The 20,843-nt window shown below is 33.4% G+C and overlaps 2 protein-coding genes across 2 annotated transcripts; one reads left to right on the top strand and one right to left on the bottom strand.

Moving 5' to 3' along the window:
* Positions 1–1,858: 1,858 nt before the first annotated feature.
* On the bottom strand, positions 1,859–5,852 carry LOC116028549 (heavy metal-associated isoprenylated plant protein 4). The gene is made up of 4 exons (XM_031270284.1): positions 5,723–5,852; positions 4,023–4,189; positions 2,328–2,415; positions 1,859–2,229 (listed from the first exon to the last, which is right to left on the bottom strand). Exons 1-4 carry the CDS (start codon positions 5,850–5,852, stop codon positions 1,859–1,861), a joined length of 756 nt encoding a protein of 251 aa, XP_031126144.1.
* Positions 5,853–13,132: 7,280 nt separating this feature from the next.
* On the top strand, positions 13,133–19,854 carry LOC116030230 (3-hydroxyisobutyryl-CoA hydrolase 1-like). The gene is made up of 14 exons (XM_031272408.1): positions 13,133–13,247; positions 14,306–14,386; positions 14,973–15,041; positions 15,387–15,450; positions 15,698–15,777; positions 16,202–16,285; positions 17,312–17,396; positions 17,636–17,721; positions 18,129–18,250; positions 18,890–18,950; positions 19,050–19,148; positions 19,318–19,419; positions 19,498–19,539; positions 19,632–19,854. Exons 1-14 carry the CDS (start codon positions 13,212–13,214, stop codon positions 19,764–19,766), a joined length of 1,146 nt encoding a protein of 381 aa, XP_031128268.1. The 5' UTR covers positions 13,133–13,211; the 3' UTR covers positions 19,767–19,854.
* The last annotated feature ends 989 nt before the right edge of the window (positions 19,855–20,843 follow it).

Raw genomic sequence — 20,843 nt, forward strand, 5'->3', positions numbered from 1 at the left:
TTCATTTGTGTAAGATAGGTTCGTCGTCAAGGACGAATACATGAAGCACGAATCATCGAGTGATTGGAAGATTTGAAGGTCGAAGACACGACATTGCTAATAGAAGACCAAGAGGAAGACAGAGGCCGAACAATGGAAGGGTCCACATCTTGATGAGTCAAAAGGCCGAATGATTAAAGAAAAACATTCGAGGAGTCACTGGGATGAATAATTGAGTCAATTATTCATATATTGAGCATTTAAGACACGAATCATTCATCATTCATGTGGACAAGCCAGAGAACATTCTCTGAGCAACTCACTATCCGAAACCTTAAAATCATGGGTGATCAACCTTGGACAATTGAGGTCCTAGGAACTAATCCCAAGGTGCATTAAAGGCTTGTCCTTTTTGTGTGTAAGACAAAAAAGACGAAATGTCTGCTCACTTTAAGGTACAAACGGCTACATAGTACTAACACCCACATGGTCTCAATATCTAGAGGATATTACACACTGGATACAGAAAAAATGGTTTTTGAATTTTTGGGTTCCCTCCAACGGACACAAAATTCAGGCCTATAAATACTCCACTCTTTTCAGATAAGGACGTTGGTCCATTCAAGCTATTACAAGCAAAAATGCTCAAAAACATCTAGCAAATCTTTAAGTGTTTAAAGGAGAGAAAAGCTTTAAAGTTTTATCTAGCTTTTGTGAGATATCTTGTGCAGCTCAAATATTCACTAAAGAATATCAAGGCCAAGATCTCAAGTAGGAGAAATCAAGTTCAAATCATCATTCAACAAATTCTACTTGGTGAAGAAGTAGAAAGAGGCGAATTGAAGTAGACTTGAAGTGTCGAAAAACCTGTAGAAGTGTGTGCTGCCCGGCTTTGTGACCAAAGGAGCTCATCGTGTGGTTTTTGTACTAACAAAGGAGACATTAGGGCAAACTTTCACTAGTTGTGAAGAAGAGTGGAGTAGGCTTCGTTAATAGCCGAACCACTATAAAATTCTTTGTCTCTCTTTTACTCGCATCCTTATTTTATTGCATTGCATTCATATTCACAAATGTAATACTTCTGATGGAAAATATAATACTTTTACATCAAAATGCGAAATTATTACTATACATTTTTCTTCAAAAGTATTACTCACTCCGTCCAATTTTATGTGTCTAGTTCGGTTAACGAGGCTTGACTGGACTTATTTTGAATTCAATTTTTCATAATATTAAGTTTAGTATTAATATATAAAATTTATATATTTAGAAACTACACTAAAAGTACTATTAAACACAAAAAATTAAATTTAAAAACAAGTAAAAAATAATAAAGAAAATAAACAAAGAAGAAATAGTTGGTTTGACCAACGAATAGTAAGTAGAACAGATAAAATGAGACAGAGGGAGTACATTTTTCCTTATAAGTGACAAAAATTTTATTTCTAATTAGTATTACATTTGAGCATATAAGTATGAAACATATGCATATAAGCTAGTATGGTATTTGCATGTTACTTCAACCCGACCCAACCCATCTCACGAATAAAAATTCGTGAGACGGTCTCACACAAATGTAACCCATTACTTTTAGACTATCTTGTTAAGATTTTAATATCGCCTTAAAGGTTGGGTTGACAAGTTAACTTTATTAGTTTAACTCAAAAAGGTTTTCTTAAAATTTGTGTAAGACTTTTAAAATTCTTTATAAGTTTATTCACCCCTAGAGTTAGCTTATTCTTCAATCAAGGCCATCAAGGCCATATTTTTTTATTTTTTCTTATTTTTACAAAAAGACATGTATATATGTGAGAGAGAGAGTCTAAAAAAAAGAAGAGAAAATAATAAAAAATATATATTGATTTATTATGTATATAATCTACATTATAAGGCAAGCATTAGGATTCTCATCACTAAACCATTGAGGAGCATATACATAATGAATAAAATATGGAGCACCTCCACCCTCCTTCACTTTCACCTCCACTTTATTTACTTCTTTAAACTCCTCAAATTTTTCACCAGATTTTGTCTCAACGACAACCTTTTCTTTCTTTTCCTCAACCATAACCTCTTCTTTCTTTTCCTTAACTATAATCTTTTCTTTCTTTTCCTCTTCCTTCTTTGCAGTTACGATCTCTACGTGTTTGCCCAAAGCTTTGCGTACGTATGATGCGATCTTCTCAGACTCAGCCACCGTCTCCACTGTTATAGTTTGCGACTTGAAGTCTGTTTTCACATTGTGAATTCCTAGAAATGAATGCCATCAACTGTTAGGGCAATGAATTTTATTGTATGAATCTCATCTGTAGTAACAACTTTGGAAGAGGTGAAAAAACATTTGTTACCTTTGTGGGAGAGTAATCTCCTCTTAAGGTCACGCTCACACTTGTTGCAATGCATGTAAACCTTTAATGTGGTCGTCTTTATTGACTCCTTCCATTAAATTAAAAAAAAAATAATTATTTGAGCAATTCAACTGATGATAGAGGCAGAGTTCAATATAATGATTTGACGAAATAATATATATAAGCTTTAGATAAATCAAAACGAGCCCAATTCGTGAAATTGGGTCCGCTTAAATATCTGTTTTTAAGTATGTTGAATTCAAGAATTTTTCAACCCGGCTTGATTGGGCTCGACCTATTTAGCCTGTGAGTTACGCTGATTAATCATTATTACATGGACTAGGTCTATACAGCTGTGTGGATTATAAATAAGAGTAAATTTTTAATATATTAAAAGTATATTATTTGTGTACGTAAAATATACTATTTGAGTACAGGAAGCATATTATTTTATATAATACTATCAAATAATGTATATTCAGTACCCAAATAATATACTTTTAGTATATTAAAATTATATATTATATTCATGATCCACACATCTATATGGACCACAATAATTTCTCTTATGCTGATTGATTTGTATAACTTACAAATCAACTAGTATAACTCATATAATAAGTGAGCTGACAGACTAGTCCATCATCCAACTATGTTGGTGGGCTGAGTTACAGAAATTGCAGTTGTTGGCTATGTTTTGCAAAACCTAGCTGAAAAGGTAGCTGAAAGTTGAGAACTGAAAAGCTATAAGTTCGAAGTTGAAATATGAAGAGTTGTTATGCTTAGAAAGTGTTTCGTAAAATTAGATTTTTGATAAGCATCAATGTTAAAAGACTAAAAATGACATCTTCATACAATTTAAATAGTTTTAAATTTAAATAGATTTGTTTATATATATAAAAATATAAAATAGTGAGATTAAATATATTTTAATAAAATATAAAGTAAGAACATATCTTTGAAAACATATAAAGTGAAACAAAATGTTTATAATTCATAAGATTAGTCCATACAAAAATCAGTGTTCAAACACAAAAGTCAAATTGAAATTACAACCAAACATATTGAAGAGAAAAAGTCAAAAACGTTTAGCCAAAAAAGTTTTAATTGGGAAGAGTAAATTATGTCATTTCTTTAAAATAATAAAGTTAAGAGATAGAAAAAAAAAAAGTTAGGAAGCGTTAAAAAATAAGCTCTTATTTTAAGCTACTAGCTTATTTTAGGGACATCACCAAACAGAGCTAATAGCTTATTAGTAGCTTAAAATAAGCTATAAGCTCATAAATAAGCTCTGCCAAACATAGTCGTTATGCCATGGACGCAAGTCTACCTTGCAAGGTGGATCCGGGTCCATGTTCGCAATTTTAGAATTCTATATTCACAATTCCATAACTCTATATTAAACAGTATAACACAATTTTTGAATCTATATAACAAAATTGTAAATATAAAGTTCAAAAATTGTGAATATTGAGTAATGTAATTTTGTATATTAAGATCTAAAATTGTATACATAAAGTTCTAAAATTGTGAATATAACCCTAAATTCATCTTGCAAGACGAACTTGGGTCCATGGCATAATTTGCCCAAGAACTTTAAACACACCAGCTCACTTTCTATATGAATATGACCCATGATAATGGATCAATTCATATAGATTGAGTTAGCCCATTTCAACACTAAATATTCCTTACCTTTTTTACTTCTATTTCTTTCTCAACTTCCTTATTCTTTGCATGTGACACTATCTCCACTTTTTTCTTACTCCATTTTTCTAAACGTTGGTGGATTATCTTGGCATCAATGCCACCTGTCACTTCGACTTCATCTTTCTCGAATTTTACATCAACAGTGTGAACACCTGAGACCACCATTTATTGTTATATTTGGTCATAGATACAAATCGATAAATATTATATTTAATGCATTAATTAAATAATATATTTTACTTTATTCATAACAACTGTACTGTAAATTTAATTAATAATATAGGAGTACAAATATTTAGTTTTTATTTAAAAAAAGAAAAAGAAAATAGCGACTTTAGTTTATTAATTAGTAAACTCAATTCATGAATTATATTATTATCATACACAAATTTGTTCTTGTAATTATATGTAAAGTAGCAGTTTTAATCTATCACTAACAAGTTATTGAGAGACACCTTCATAACTTTTTATTCGTATCAATTTGCATTAAATAATTAATTAATCGTTGAGGTTGGCAAACACTTTTTTTAATTATTGGAGTGTAGCTAAAATTTTCATAATTATTTTGGTTCCCAAGTTTACTAAATATTATTGGTTGACATAAATATTATGAATTTAAATACTTTGTTATTTTCATGTCAATAAGTTTGAATGAGTCTTGAATTTGTAAGTCAATTCATATTTCATTTCTACTTCCACAGAGAGAGAGATAGAGAGAGAGTAGTGGTACTACTTTACCACAATTGCATTTTCAATATTCTATTTGCATCAAGACATCACAAAAAACAAGCATATTAGATCATTAACACACACACACACACACACACACATATATATATATATATATATATATATATATATATATAATTGTTATGAAATAGTTTGCTCACATAAAGAAAAGTTAATATGAAAAACTGATATGAATATACATTTATAATTCACAAATTAATTAATGTCTTGCATTTGAGCATCAATTCTGCTTCATTGATTTTTCAAGAATCTATATGTAAGAAACAAAAACATTACAAATAAGACATATCATTCATACATTACAACTAGTGTAGAAATATGAAACCAATCATACAAAATTTACTATAGAATATAATCATAAATTGATTATTTAGAAAGATAAATAATATAATTCATTTTCTAACCAGTAAATTGATATTATAAAAATAAGTAGACACATGTTTATAAATCTTATAAAACTAACAATTCTTCATTACGAATGAAGAGAATCGGTGTGTGTGTGTGTATATATATAGTTGTGCGAATTTTAGAAAACTCTATGAAATGACTAATATGTCTTTCAATAATTTGAAAATTTAAAGTGCAATGTTAGTTTTATTTTTTGAATATCCTAATAATGAGGATAATTTTTCACTGAGGTAATTGCCCAACATAAATTGCTACATGCATGTATGTATGTATGTTTAAAAGAGAGGAACCTGGAGTTCTCAACCTATTGAAGCACAAGAATCAGTATTGCCTCCACCCACCACCTCCCGTATAAAGGAAAGGGTTTGATGCCACTGGACCACAAGGTCCTTGGCAGCATGCCCTTTAATGTTTGATAAAATATGTAGATACCTACACTCATTTGAACAAACCTAGAGATGTTCCTTTTGAGAGTATATAGCATATTGCTACATGTACGTATGTATGTATGTTTAAAAGAGAGGAACCTGGAGTTCTCAAGAGAGGCTTCCGGATGTCATGTGCACATTGCGGACAGTGCAGACGAACTCTGTAAACTGCAGTTATTACCTCTGTTTTCTTCTCACCCTTCACTTCTTCCTTCTCCTCCTTCCCCATTACTGCTAGCTGCTGGCTGCCTGAAAGCTAAGAGACCCACAAAATATTAAACATGCAATAATACCGGGCTGCAGCCTGAACTAGTAGAAGCTAGGCCTGAAGCGAAGAGAATTTCGATCGGTTTGCATTATTGAGTACTTTTCAAGAAAACTTGGCAGGTGAGGGTGGGTTACTGGCGTGTGGAATCTTGGAGAGTGAAAAGTTGAATTCGTTACCAGGCCGGCCGGTAGTTGTCGTGCAACTATGTATTGTATGTAAAGAGGCAGTTGGCCAATAAAAAATTAAAAAAAAAAAAAAAAAACAGGGTGGGCATTTCGGGATTCGGTTTGATTTTTTTCGGTTTCGGTTTTGGTATTGGGATTTTGGCATTTCAAAAAATGATACCGTTCGGTTCAGTTTATGATGTTCAATTGTCACCATTTGCTAATTTTCCAAACGGCACACTACCAAACAATACATATTCGCATAATCCAAAGTCTAAAATATAAGTATTACATAACAACAAAACAATTCAAACACAAAATTAACATAGCAATCCAAATTGAGGCTTCAGGGATTATTATTAATTATATATATTTTAAAAAACCGAACGGTTTTCGGTTCGGTTCGATAAAAAACCGAACCGAACCGTTCGGTTTCTCTAACTTAACTACCGAGGGTTCTTTTGATTTATACCGAACTAAACTGAACCACTTCCGTTCGGTTTAGTTTTACTAAACCGAACCGCCTACCCCTAAAAAAAAAAAACTACAATTAATGACTTAATTAATTAGGCAATGGATAATAAGTAACCGTTAGAATTGAGGAATACGCCACCTTAAAACTGTTCTGTTGCGACTTAAATATGATAGTCGCGTGTGTTAGCGTAAATTATATTGTTTATAGTGGTCGGTTGACGAAATTAACTCAAAATTATAATTCTATGATATTAATTGTTAGTGTAAATATAGACGGCTATATATGATCAGAACCTCAAATCATAGGTTTGTATTTAAGCATATATCTAATGGAAATTAAAGTGATGAAATAGTAACAACGAAAAAGAAGATCGACGACAACTTTGGTAGCTCAGACTCCCCAAAGTTTATCGTGAAAAATATATTATGGTTGTCTTTTATTTGTCTAATTACAAAAATGATACATATTTATATTAGCTATTTTAATATTACAATGTATGATAATGGTTACAAATATAGTAATCACAAGTGTTCTCTGTGCTCGTGCTTGCAACAATTCTTTTTGACATGCACTAGCTTAGTGCATAATTCGTTGAGCATAATTAACTTTAACAACATCTCAACTGTTGCGCATTCTTAGACATATGCGGCAGAGCTACCAACTCGGTTAATAAGCTTGTCTTGTCTTAAAGAGTTGCACTAGCTCCTGGGTCAATTGGCCGAGTTGGAAGTTGGGCTTGATGGTAATTCCCCCAACACGTACTAGTCCCTCATTTTCTTGGCAAATAAATCATATCATGAAGTTAACCAGATTAACCATAATGTGATTTGCCCAGTATGTGAAGCTTAATTTGAGCAGTGATGTTAATCATTTGAATTCCCAACTACCTCCAGCACTCAACCTAGCCACAGTTCACAAAAAGATGTTAGATGGATTCTAGTTCCATTCGACAAAAGAAACACACTTCATCACAATTTAATCTTTTGCGCCTCTAGAGATCTTTGGTAGGGAGATAACTCGAACAAGCTTGCCAAAAGAATATCTCCACGCCTTCGGGGGAATTCTTAACTTCCATAATGAAGTCCAACCGTGTATATCATTTTCACCGTGTTCAATGCCAATAACCTTGTAGCAACTTTTTCTTGTGAATCTCCCATTCTCTTCGGGCCCAATATTAATTTTATCTTTAGTTTCCTTTCAACACAATTATAGTTTATTTTATAATACATTGCAGTTTCCTTTCAGAACAACTACAATATCATTTCGTTATAACTACAGTTTCATTGGACAATATACACCAAAAAATGTGATACTGTTATTCAGTATCAATTTATATACACTGCAGTTCAATTCCCTTTCAACATAACTGCAGTTCCTTTTCGATATAACTGCAGTTTCATTCGATATTATACACTCAAATATGTGAACCTATTATTCAGTTTATCCTTTCAACGTAACACAGCTACAGTTTCTTTTATAATACACTGCAGTTTCCTTTCAACACAACTACAATATCATTTCGATATAACTACAGCTTCATTGGACAATATATATACACCTAAAAATGTGAAACTGTTATTCAGTATCAGTTTATATACACTGCAGTTACATTTCAACACAACTATAGTTACATTTCGATATAACTACAGTTTCATTTCGATAATATAAAAATAAATGTGAAGCAGTATCTTTTGAGATGAACTGTAGTATCAGTTACGGAACTCCGTTACGATTTACGGCAGTCGTTTCTCCTACTTACTAAAACGACATCGTTTTGTGACGATGGTCCACTATGCATTGTGGACCATGGTCCACCATATAACAATTGTCTTTCTTAAGATATAGATGTGATAGAGAGATTAATCATAAAAGAGTTTTCACATAAAATATCTGGGAATTCTCACGTGCTAGGTAGGTGGATGGACTAGAGGCCGGACAATTGGATGGTTCTAGCTATTGATTCTGCTAAAGCACGCTGGGTAAAAACTTTCTAACTCCCTCTTTTACATAAAATCTTAGAAAAAGTGATTTGATATTTCCGCTGCGCATGTATGAATTTTTCTAACATTAACACATTTCCTAGCTTCTAAAAAGAAGAACGAGGGAAGTATCTCGCTTTAAGAAGCTTTGCTGCCAAGGAGTCTGGATTTTGGATCAACCTCCAAGATTGCTTACAGAGCGTAGTGAGGTTAAAGTTTATGAGATTACAAAAGCCAAGTCCCCCCACTTCTAGGGAAAAAATAAACTCTTCCATTATTTCCAATGAATGTCTTTCCCATGCCTTCCTCCCCCACTCTACCAGTAATTATTCGTTGCTATCTCTATCTCACTAATAAGCTCCATTGGCAAAAGAAAGAAACACTCCCATAGCATACAATGGAAGAGATTGAATAATACTTTTCAGTAGTGTAACACCCCTAATTTTCAAAATCTGGAATATTTAAAACAAAAGGCATTTCTTTATTTAAAAGATGAAGTTTAAGTGCGGAAGCGAAATAAAATTTTAAATACAAGGGGTGTCACGTCATGCTTGGGCTGCCAACTAGGTTCAAACGCGCAGGCTACAAGGTTTCTATCTATCTATTACCAATCCGCGAGGTACTATGCCTCGAAAGCGCGCCATCAAGCTAGCTACAAACTCCAGCTCCTAAAAGTAAATAAGGTTTGGAAAACACAAACAAATAGATTAGCATAAAATGCTAAGTAAGGTTTACTTCGCCCTATAAAATATTTACATTTTCAGTTTAGAAAATATGTATACTTTGTAAATAGGTTTTGATAATTAAATAAACCATACTTTAGGAAACTTTTAGCCAAAGGCTTTTGAAAAAACATTTTTAAAGCGTTTTCAAATACTTTAAGTCAATACTAGAATAAGTGAGAGAATTTCCAGAATAAGGGATGAGTTTCAAAAGGTATAACTCACACCAAAGATAGGTATTAAATCATTTCCCAAGATAGTATATTTCTAAAACTAGAATAGGAACCAACGCCAAATGACACTCTACTGAAAATAATGTTAGGTTTCATATAGGGTAATAGATTTCTCAATAATATAATATTTAACAATTCCCAAAACATAAGTGTGGAGGATTCTTAAGATAAGCATAAGTGTGGATGATTCTTAAGATAATATTTCTTAATATAATATTTCTCAATATAATATTTCTCAATATAATACTTCTCATCCAATAATCATTTCAAAAACACTACAAAGAAACATAAAAATAGCGACGGACGATTTCCGTCACTAAATAGGAGAAATCTGTCGCTACACTTTTTTATCGACGGATTAGCGTTCGTCTGTCGCTAAAATGAGCGTCCCTAGAATTCAGCGACGCAATTTATTTACGCCGCTAAAGTTAGCGACGGAAAACGAATCTGTCGCTATAATTCTCCCGGCGACGATTTTGACGCTGAAATTTACGAGGGAATTACAACAGAAATTTCCATCGCTAAGTCTAGCGACAGAATATCCGTCGCTACACCCGCAATAATTTCATCGCTAGACTCCTACCACGACGATCTGGTGACGAATTTTACAAGGGAATATCGACGGATTTTACCGTCGCTAAGGTTAGCGTCGGAAATATCTGTCGCTATGGTCTGTCGCTACATGTAGCGACGGAAATTGCCGTCACTAATTCATTTTTATTATTTGAATTTGATGCCATTTAGCTACAGTTTAGTGACGGAATTATCCGTCGCTAAAGTTAACTATGGATTTTTTCATCGCTATTTCGTTAGTATTCTTTATTTTATTAGATACTTAGCTACGGATTTACTACAATATTTGTCCGTCGCTAAATTTTAAAATTTAAAAAAAAAATCTACCCGCTAACCTATAATATAATAAATTTACCCACTAATTAATATCGCATACATGCATTAAACCTATAATATAATACATCAATAATATAATTGCAAAATATATTGTAGTAAAACATTCATACTCATAAACAATAACAAAAGTAAAGTTATATCGTTAGAAACAGTACCAAGTATATTAATAAACGTAATCTAATCCTCTCCTAAGTTTTCATCATTTGAATTAACATAATGTTTAACTTGTGTATTTAGAGGTGGTGGCATAGAAGTGGATAGCATCCCATTGCGACGCAACTCATCCATCAAACTTTTAATCTAAGCTTGCATTTGAGCCTACATTTGATTTCTTTCAGCTTGTAGTTTAGCCTCCTTCTGAACCTCCATCTCAGCTTGCATGGTCTCTAACTATTGGTTCACCATCTCCTTCATTGCATCTTGATGAAGTTGTGAAGCAACAGATGAACCAGAACTATTCCCGTTGATAAATGAGGATGCCTTAGTCCCTAAGCCATAAATACGTTGTGTTTTTTATCCCACCAACAACATCCACATATAGCTATGACATGTTTATATTTGGTGACTCAGTTGACCCTTCAGCTTCTTGCGTTCCAGCATCATAGCGTGCTTGTATTTCTTCCTACAATTAAACACATATACATAATAAAATAAGTATACAATGACATATATATAAGAGTCATTTCCATTTTTGGTCCTACTGTTATTGCGGCATTGCCAATTTTAGTCCACTTCATTAATTTTTGCCACATTACGACCAATCTTATTTAGTTCTTGCCATTTTTAGTCCACCGTTAAAATTTTCGTCAAATAACCGTCCAAAATAGAGATATTTTGGTCTTTTCATGCTTTGATCATCTCCTTTACCCTTTGCAGTGGTCTTCCTTACACATTTTCATCCAATTAAGAGGTCCAGCGAAAGCCATGGCTTTGTAATGTGGCTCACACGGCTTCCGCCAGACCTCTTCATTGGTTGAAAATGTGTAAGGAAAACCACTACAAAGGGTAAAGGAGATGACCAAAGCATGAAAAGACCAAAAATACCCTGTTTTGGACGACCATTTGACGAAAATTTTAACGGTGGACTAAAAGTGGCAAGGACTAAATAAGACTGGCCGTAATGTGGCAAAAATTAATAAAGTGGACTAAAATTGGCAATGCCCCAATAACAGTAGGACCAAAAATGGAAATGACTCTATATATAATTAAGAATTTTATCTATTTAACAATATATGATTTGTTACATTATACTTACAATGGTTCTCTCTGACCTCTCATCAACGAACATACCATCCTTCTTTTTGTGCATTTGTGCATTTGTTAAAATTATTAGTCGATGACTAATTTGTGCATTATGGCATAGTCGAGGGACCATTTTGGTAATTTACCCTAATTAGTATCATAAATAATTAGTTTAATCAAATATTTATTAATTATACACAATTATTTTTAAACATTACTATCATAAATAAATATATTTATTAATTATACACTATTATTACTAATCATTAATATAATAATTAGTTTAATCAAATATTTATTACTTACACACAATTATTTTTAAACATTACTGTCATAAATAAATATTTAATCAAGTATAAACATGTGTATTTTGTTCATTGTATTCTTTCTTATTTTGATTTTCTTTTAAATAACAAAGATAAAGCATAAGTCTTAGATTTGTTTTCATGAATAGATCGAAAAGCCAAACAAGCCTAAACCTTATACTTTTTTCCCCTAATTAGAACACCAGCCCAATCGTCTCTGTTTGGGAAACCATGTTCAGCAGCCTCCGGGACGAATCAATGATTCTTGGTATAAAGTACAAACAATAGTGACTGCCCTCAGAGTGCCAGAGGGGAAGAAAAGTACAAACTCTTCTTCTCCTGACATCACTGAACTGAAAGCATTGTTAGAGGGGAAATTCTTTGGCGGTTCCGACAGTAGCCACCGTGGACCAAGGGATGGTTGTGTCCGCCAGCCTGACACCATTAGCTCCGGCCCTAAAGGTTTCTCCACCTCCGAGCTGAGGCATTTCCGTTGAACAAGAGATGGCAGAATCACACCGCACATAAAGCAGAATGTAGTCAACCCCTCCTACTTAAACTCAATCCATCTTACTTCTCCAGTTCTCCTCTAGGGGCCGGGGTTTATCTTTCATGCGGCGACTTAGGGGCTCAGATAGATGACCGCCAGGTGCCATCAAATTGCGCCGTATCCACCTTCTTAAACTCACCCACAAAAGAGCCTATCACCTTCGCCGTTTTTTCGTTTTGAATGTTCATTATCGGGATGTTGTGTGCTTGCACCCAAGAGTCTGCCCGGTCAAGCTTTACCTCTAGGGGTGAAACATCTGGTTCCAGTGTGCTTAAAACTAATAAACTTTGTTCGTATGAGTATGAGTCATAAATAAACTTTGGCTGATATGATTTTTAAAGCTCCAAGACAGCAAAGCAGTACTACTAAATGAAGCACCATAAATGCAGGATCACCAAGGTAGGAAGAAACAATGAATGAAGATAAGTTGTTACAAGAACAAGAGGGAGAACAAGACGGAGGTGGCGAGGTGAATGAATTTCAGCGCAGCATTCTAGAAAGGAAATATAATATTTTTGGGTTTCAAGTCAACCCAGTCAAGACAGACATTTCTCTTTGGGTCACTCTCCATTCTCCACTTTCCAGTTGTGAGTTTGGGATTATCGATCTGAGGTTTTACCACATAACAAACTTTTCTCTTTGGGTCTCTCTCCATTCTCCACTTCCCAGTTGTGAGTTTGAGATTATCGTTCCAAGGTTCTACCACATTACAAACTCAAAGAAGAGTAGACGAACAAAAGCATGGTTGCACTCTCATCCAACAGCGACACCGATAAGGTTACTCTAATTTGTTACCATTATTGCACTTCCACATCTTCGTTGGACAGATTGATTACTTTAGGCCGCTTGAATTTTGCTCTACGATGGATTTTCATTTCGAATCTTATAGGAAATAGGTTTCTACAATTTTGTTTTCAAAGTGAAGTACATAGTTGTAATCTTAGTGGGATTTATCTACGCTATGTTTGGCCTAACTAGTTTAAAAACTGAAAGCAAGCTATTAGTTTTGGTAGTGTTTGAAAATAAGTTACTCTTTTCATTTTATGTCTTGTTACTTTTCATTTTATATATCTTGTTTACTATCCATTGGTTAAATCCACTCTTATTTGCTTTTAATGTTTTTTAATATTTTTAAATTTGATTTTTTTTTTGTGTTTTATAGTACTTTTAATGTAGTTTCTAAATATATAAATTTTATATACTAATACTAAACTTAATATTATAAAAGATTAAATTCAAAATAATTTCAATCAAGCCTCGTTAACTGAAGTAGACACATAAAATGAGACGGAGTGAATATTATTTTAAACTTCTTATGTTTTAACAAACAGAGTTTATCTTATTTGTAGTTTAAAATAAGTTATATGCTCTAAAATAAACTCTACAAATAAGAGCCCCATAGAGTGTGAACCAATAGAAGTCTGGGTTTGAAGGATGGATTTCAATTATTTATACTAGAAAAAAGTCTACAAAAATGCTAATATAAACAAGTCTATAAAGGTACATGGTTTTTTAATACAAAATAGACTTTTAAAACTCTTTAAAAATATAAATCAAATACCATTCAACTTTCAAAATTCTTTAAAAGTCTAAATTGAATACCACCCAACTTTTAAAGACTCCCTAAAAAAATTGAATTGAATGCTTTCAAACTATATAAAAGTCTTAATCGAATACATCGACTTAAGTTCAATTGATATCTATTTTGTTAATGGAACTCCCTGCTCTGATTACCTATCATTTGACGAGCATAAATATTGTTGTCTTTGAACATGTATAATTTTTAGAATTTCTGTTTAGTTATTAAGCATCAGTTACCGCTTTTCGATGTTTAGGTCCTTTTTGAGGAGATTGGATGTGTGAGAACGATCATACTAAACAGACCGAAGCAGCTGAATGCACTTTCTTCTGCAATGGTATGTTTCAAAGGGATCAATATATGCACCAGTGCCACATTACTAATTAAACTCCCAAAGCTGTATTGTATATCTCCAGTATCTTTGAGTTGGTTGACTGCTTTCTTTTTATTTTCAGTTTTTTGAATGTGGGAGCAAATATTACTTTCCTGATTGCTTGATTAAATTGGTCAATGAGTTCAGTAAATGTAATTTTATCAATTATCAGTTTAGGGAAGAAAAAACACCTATCATTGTCAGATTGTTTAAGTTGGTTTTTTGTGTTCTAAAATAGAATGTGTAGTTTCAGTGCTCACTAAGCACTCAGGATTTGGTTTTAATTAGTGGCATTTAATTTCTAGGATTGTTGTGCAACTTTTCTAACCGTTTACTCATCCTTATGATGTACTGTAGAGAATGAAATTCTTGTTTACACTAGTAGCTACATGCCTAAATGACTAGTGCTATGATATTTTTAACTGTGTTGTTCTTCTTCCTTCTATGCGGGTTCTTTCTTGAATATCTTATCATTATTTTTATTTAAACTAATTATCATATGCTGATTTTGTTTTGTAACTATTTGTTCAAACTTAATTGCTTAATCCAGATATCTCAGTTATTAGAACTCTTCCTAGCCTGTGAAAAAGATTCAAATGCCAAGTTGGTTATTTTGAAGGTATGTTTTGGCTGCATAGTTATTACATTTACTCTACCAGGCCAGTGCACTTTTTTTTTTAACTGCTTGTCTGAAGGTAGTCAAATTTGGCTGCTTGATGTGCTGGTAAGCTATAACTTATTGGATATAGGCTATTAAAATGATTTTTGTTCATGAGCCTAAGTCGTTTTCCTTTTACATATTTATGTTATATATTCTGGATTATTACTTTTAGAAAGAATTGATTTTTTTAAATAGAACTTTAGTACACCACTAAGAGAAGCATGGAACCCTATACTTTATCTGCCTACTTAGAAGTTCTTATTTCCTATTGCTTTAGTGTTTAACAAGTTTCTTTATTAGCAGAGCACAGGAAGAGCTTTTTGTGCTGGTGGTGATGTTGCAGCTATAGCTCGTGATGTTAGACAAGGTAGGTCATTTTATCATAAGTATATAGCTAACTAGATTGTGAAAGGATGTTTCTATAAGCATATATCTATCCATCTATGCATATATGTATATACATGTATATTCATCAATTTGATTTGTTTGTTTCACATGTTTGTAGATATTATTTTCCTATGTTTCATGTATGTGCTCATCAACTTCTGCAAAATTGATAGTAGGCTCTGGTCCTCTGCAAAGCTGATGACCTTTCTATTGCTTTTGTGTATTAGGCAATTGGAAATTGGGCGCACAAGTATTCAGAAAGAAATTCACCGTGTGCTATGCAGTGGCAACTTATAGCAAACCCCAGGTTTCTTAGAGCATCCTTACTATAGGTTTATTTAGGGATTATGTCAGAGAAAAATATGCAGGAAGCAGGAGAGAGAAATTTGGAGTGCATCCGCAAGGAGAGGGTTTATTGCAGAAAAGTGGGACCCATTGGAGAGAGAAGCCAGTCACAACAATGGGCGTGGGCTGCAACAATGGCGCCCAGCCAGGAGCGCCTGAGGCGAGCCTGACAGATTTGTTTTTTAAATTTTTTTTAAAATAATCAGATTTGTTTTATTTTTTTTCCTCCCCTCCCATTTTCTCTTTTCTAATCACACCTACAAAAACTTCTCAAAAAAGATCTTATTATTAAGGATGCTCTTATGATATATGCACTTTCTTTTACTTTCCCTAAATTCCCTCCCTTTTGAAAATCTTCTTACACTTTCTTGCAATGGCATGTGAAGGTTTCCATTCTTAACGGAATTGTCTTTGGAGGTGGAGCAGGTCTTAGTATACATGGTAGATTCCGAGTTGCTACAGAGAAATCGGTATTTATTTCTTTAGCCTAATAAGTCGACTGAAATACCACTTATAGTTCATGTAACATCATTAAAATATTGTTTTACAGCAGTAGAAATTTGGGACAAAGTGATATATGCTACAGATTTTAGTGAATAAATGATTTTGTGAGAACTTAATACCTAGAAGCTAACTGATAAATAAATGTATTTTTTTAAATACCCCTGTACAGTACAGAATGTTATCAACACATATAACCATCAGAACTCCAATTATAACCATCAAACACATATAACCTTCAACATAATTATATCAATCCACAATCCATCAATAGTAAGGGAAAAAGGTCAAATACATCCTCAAACTTCATTTAAAAAATCAATTAAGCTCTCGAAGCCCAAAACCTAATAGTGACTTGCAATAGCAAGACAATAATGCACTGGCGAAGGTTCGGCAAGCGCGACCTTTTCCTGCGACCAAACAACGGAGACTGTAACCAAACCGGTCGCCATCTCCGTCGTTGGAGATGGCGACCAAACTGGTTGCCATCTCCAACGGCGGAGATGGCAACTAGTTTGGTCACCGTAAAAGGTCACGCTTGTCGGAGTGTTGCCGAAGCTCCGCCCGTGCATTATTGACCTGCTATTGCAGGTCATAATTAGGGTTTTGGGCTTTGATGCACTAAACTAATACTCTGTATGTTAATGTATCTAATTGAAACTTTCAAAAGTTAGAGGGTCTAATTGACTTCTTAGACAAAGTTTGAGGGTGTATTTGACCCTTTTCCCACAATATAATTATCTAGCACACTTAACCATTGCATCAACAATGTAATTATGCGCATAATTTATATGGATATAGATTGGACCAAGTGTAATGTAATTATGCATGTGTGGAAGACTTTGGATTCTGTGAATAGCAATCAGATATGAAAATTTTCATTTAATGGATTACTTATTTGCCTGAATAATTATTAGATGTCTTTTAGATTAAGCTATGATTTACAATGTGGTACTGGAGATTTGTGAACTGTCTTTTTGTTTGCTTTCTTGCAGGTTTTTGCTATGCCGGAAACAGCTTTAGGACTTTTCCCAGATGTGGGTGCCTCTTACTTTTTATCAAGACTTCCTGGGTTCTTTGGTAATTCCAGTAGTGTCCTTGTTCCTCTGTGTACATTCATTTCAATATCCCAAAATAATTCCGGTATAAAGTTATTTAAGTGGAAGTATTGTTGTCATTCTCTCATCTTACTTAGGTTTATATTATTCTTATTCGCTATATGTAGGAAGATCAACATAGTAAGCCTCTTTTTCAGGCTTTCAGCCACAAATTAGTTCCAGGTCTGCTTTGTTTAACTGCATTAATATCCTCTTTGGCAGGAGAATATCTTGGGTTGACTGGTTCTCTGTTGGATGGTACTGAAATGCTAGCATGTGGTCTTGCAACTCATTTTGTCCCTTCAGAGGTGCCCCAACATTCTCACATTTACAAGATTGATTATTTGATTGTCAGGAAATTAAATTTGTGCTATGTTTTGAATATAACATATTTGGCTTGGCATTCAAAATCGCTAGTTTACATAGCCTATACTTGTAAGTTAATATATTTTAGGGAGTTAGTTTAATCTGGACATCTGGATCTCAACATCTATATATTGGTTTTGAAATTAATAGGCTTCTAGTAATATATCCCTGTAATTTGTGTGGTAGAAGTTCCTGTTAAATTGTATTTGAATAAATATTAGCATTCAATTTGCCCTTAAAACAATGTTCACAATTCATCACACCTCTGCTGAATTGGCTGGCTATATATGTCACTATCCTCCTTTCCTATGAGCGCCACTTAGAATACATATTTTGTCTTATTGTGCAGAGGCTGTCATCCTTGGAAGAAGCATTACACAATATCAATTCAAGTGATCCAACAATTATTTCTGCCATCATCACTGAGTTTTCACAAGTACCAAAATTGAAAGAAAAGAGCCCGTATAACCAGTAAGTCCATTTTCTCTCTTTATGTTCTGTTTAAATACAATACAGGTTTGAAGACTAAGATTCTGTATGTAGCCTTCTGTATTATTAAGTTAATAATGATCATAAATTGTGGTTTGAATATTTAATTTCCTGAGAATAATATTTTTTGCAGTGATTTCACTATTTGAGTCAATGCCTGTTCTCTCTTTCAATCTGCTTTGTGCTGCAAGAATTCGTTTTTGCCTTTCATTTGTCTTTACTTTACCATTAAACTAAATTTGGTGTCTCATTGTGTGGAAACCTTCATGTTTTAAGTATAATATGCCATGTTTGAACAATGATATATAAGTCTTGGTCAGTCACTACTTTTCTCTATCAAGTCTCACCTAACCTAAAGGCTGTTTCTTTCAACTCTTCTTATCACTTTAGATAGGTATGTGCTATTTATTATTGTTCTGTACCACCAAGTGTATAAAGTTAACAAAGTTTCAGAAGTTTCCACACTAGAAAACCCAACAAAATAAATAAATAAAAGCATATCCATATAGGGTGCATAAACTTGTATTGAAAACACAACACATTAGCAATGTCTTCAGAAGATCTCTCTGATCTGGTTTTTGACTAGTTGAGGTCTCGTCTTCTGCTATTCTGTATGTACAGTTTGAAGATAATTGATCGCTGTTTCTCTCGAAGAACCATTGAAGAAATCATGGTTGCACTTGTAAGTTATTAAATGCAGTTTCCTTTATCTGTATACATCACATCTCAGCTGGCAGCCAAGAATGATTTAAGAGAATCCCATACTAACTAACATCTGTAGGAAACTGAAGCTGCAAATAACAAGGATGATTGGATTTCTTCAGCAATTCAATCACTGAAGAAGGCATCACCTACAAGCCTTAGGATTTCTCTAAGATCGGTACGTTACAACGATGATCACTCTCCAACACAGCAACACCCCCGTACTGATTAAAAGCCAATCATTTAAATAATATATAGCTAGTTAGGCTGTTTAAATAGTTCGCTTCAAGATTGTCTGAATGTGATTTGCTTTTGCTATTGCTATTGCTATTGCTATTGCTATTCAGATAAGGGCAGGGAGGCTGCAAGGTATTGGTACATGCCTCATCCGCGAGTTTAGAATGGCTTGCCATGTGTTGAAAGGAGAGTTTTCCAAGGATTTCGTTGAGGTATGTAAGGAGTCTTCGGGTTTTTGTATTGTATTGTTGGCAATGATCACAGGAAACTAAAGCATTGATTGAAATCAGGGTTGCAGAGCTATACTCTTGGACAAGGATAGAAAGCCCAAGGTTCCTTACATTCATCTACTACATAATCTCCTTATCATCCAAACTTGGACCTTAACTTTTGCTTCTTTTATGTTTCTATGTTTTGTGTTTAGTGGGAACCATCCAAGTTGGAACTAGTTACTGATGATATGGTCAATCATTACTTCAGTAAGTTAAACGATGAAGATTGGAAAGATCTGCAGCTGCCAGGCAGACCAAGCTTGCCTTATGCCATTGCAAAGCTGTAATCAATTAATCACTATAACAAAGTATATTTGAAAAAAAAAAAAAAAAAAAGAGGGAATCAAATAAGTCCTTAAATTAGGTAGAACAAAATCAACAAATACTGAAATTGAGTGTGTAACTAAAAAATCTCCATCAAACCCATTTAGGGTCCGTTTGGAAACCAGGAAAATGTTTTCTGGAAAATGAGTCATTTTCCGGAAAACAGTTTCATTTTCCGGTGTTTGGATGTATTATGGAAAACTGTCTGTGTGTTTGGTTCATTTTCTGGAAAAGGGATACAATTGTATATTTAAACATTGTAATTGTTTTATTTAAAATATAAAAAATTATAATATTTATTAAAATAATGGTATTTAATAAAAAAAATAGAATTTATAAAAAAAATAAAAAATAAAAAAATAAAAAAAAATTTTAAAAATGTAGCAAAGGTTTCCGACGGTTTCCCCACCTCCTTGGTCCATGGTCATGGGTGATATGGCTTGGTTTTGGTCGAAAATATGCGAAACAGCTATTCTGACGATTCCGTAAAATAACTTACGGGAAAAAATTCCGTAAGTCATTTTCCGGAAAAATGAATTGATTTTCCTTAGTCAACGGAAAATGTGTTTTCCGTTGACCACATTTTCTTGACGTTGCCAACACACAGAAAATTCGGAAAACATTTTCCGGAATTCATTTTACGGGTTACCAAACACACCCTAAACTGGAAAAATTATGTAATTAGGGTCAAAATAATTTATCCATAACGTTGTTGCAGATCTGGTAGAAATTTGGGACTTGTGTAAATTCAAGTGTGCAAGTGTTTGCTTTTAATTTTTTTTTTAAAGCTATTTTAAAAAAAAAGTACAAATCGAAATCTACAATTTTTTTTATTGCTACTGACTCTATTATAATGTAGTATCCGTTCATAAACTACTTTCTCAACCTACTGAAGCACAATTTATTTTTTTATTCTAAAAGATTTTTAGTTTTTAATTTAAAATATTTTTTTAAAAAAAAATTAAAGGAGACAGCCATGTTAGTAACCCATGGTTGTCTGTCTGTCTCCCTTTGGGGCGCCTTCACCCCTTTTGTAATGA

The sequence above is a fragment of the Ipomoea triloba genome, chromosome 9, assembly GCF_003576645.1.
Source record: "Ipomoea triloba cultivar NCNSP0323 chromosome 9, ASM357664v1".
In the NCBI taxonomy this organism is placed as follows: domain Eukaryota; kingdom Viridiplantae; phylum Streptophyta; class Magnoliopsida; order Solanales; family Convolvulaceae; genus Ipomoea; species Ipomoea triloba.

Coding starts and splice junctions, on each gene's coding strand:
- LOC116028549 (XM_031270284.1), bottom strand. CDS start 5,852: ATGGGGAAGGAGGAGAAGGAAGAAGTGAAGGGTGAGAAGAAAACAGAG. Junction 2,416..4,022: donor AAGAAATAGAAGTAAAAAAG/GTAAGGAATATT, acceptor ATTTAATGGAAG/GAGTCAATAAAGACGACCAC. Junction 2,230..2,327: donor GAGATTACTCTCCCACAAAG/GTAACAAATGTT, acceptor ATTCATTTCTAG/GAATTCACAATGTGAAAACA.
- LOC116030230 (XM_031272408.1), top strand. CDS start 13,212: ATGGTTGCACTCTCATCCAACAGCGACACCGATAAG. Junction 17,722..18,128: donor CTCATTTTGTCCCTTCAGAG/GTGCCCCAACAT, acceptor CTTATTGTGCAG/AGGCTGTCATCCTTGGAAGA. Junction 19,149..19,317: donor TTAGGATTTCTCTAAGATCG/GTACGTTACAAC, acceptor ATTGCTATTCAG/ATAAGGGCAGGGAGGCTGCA.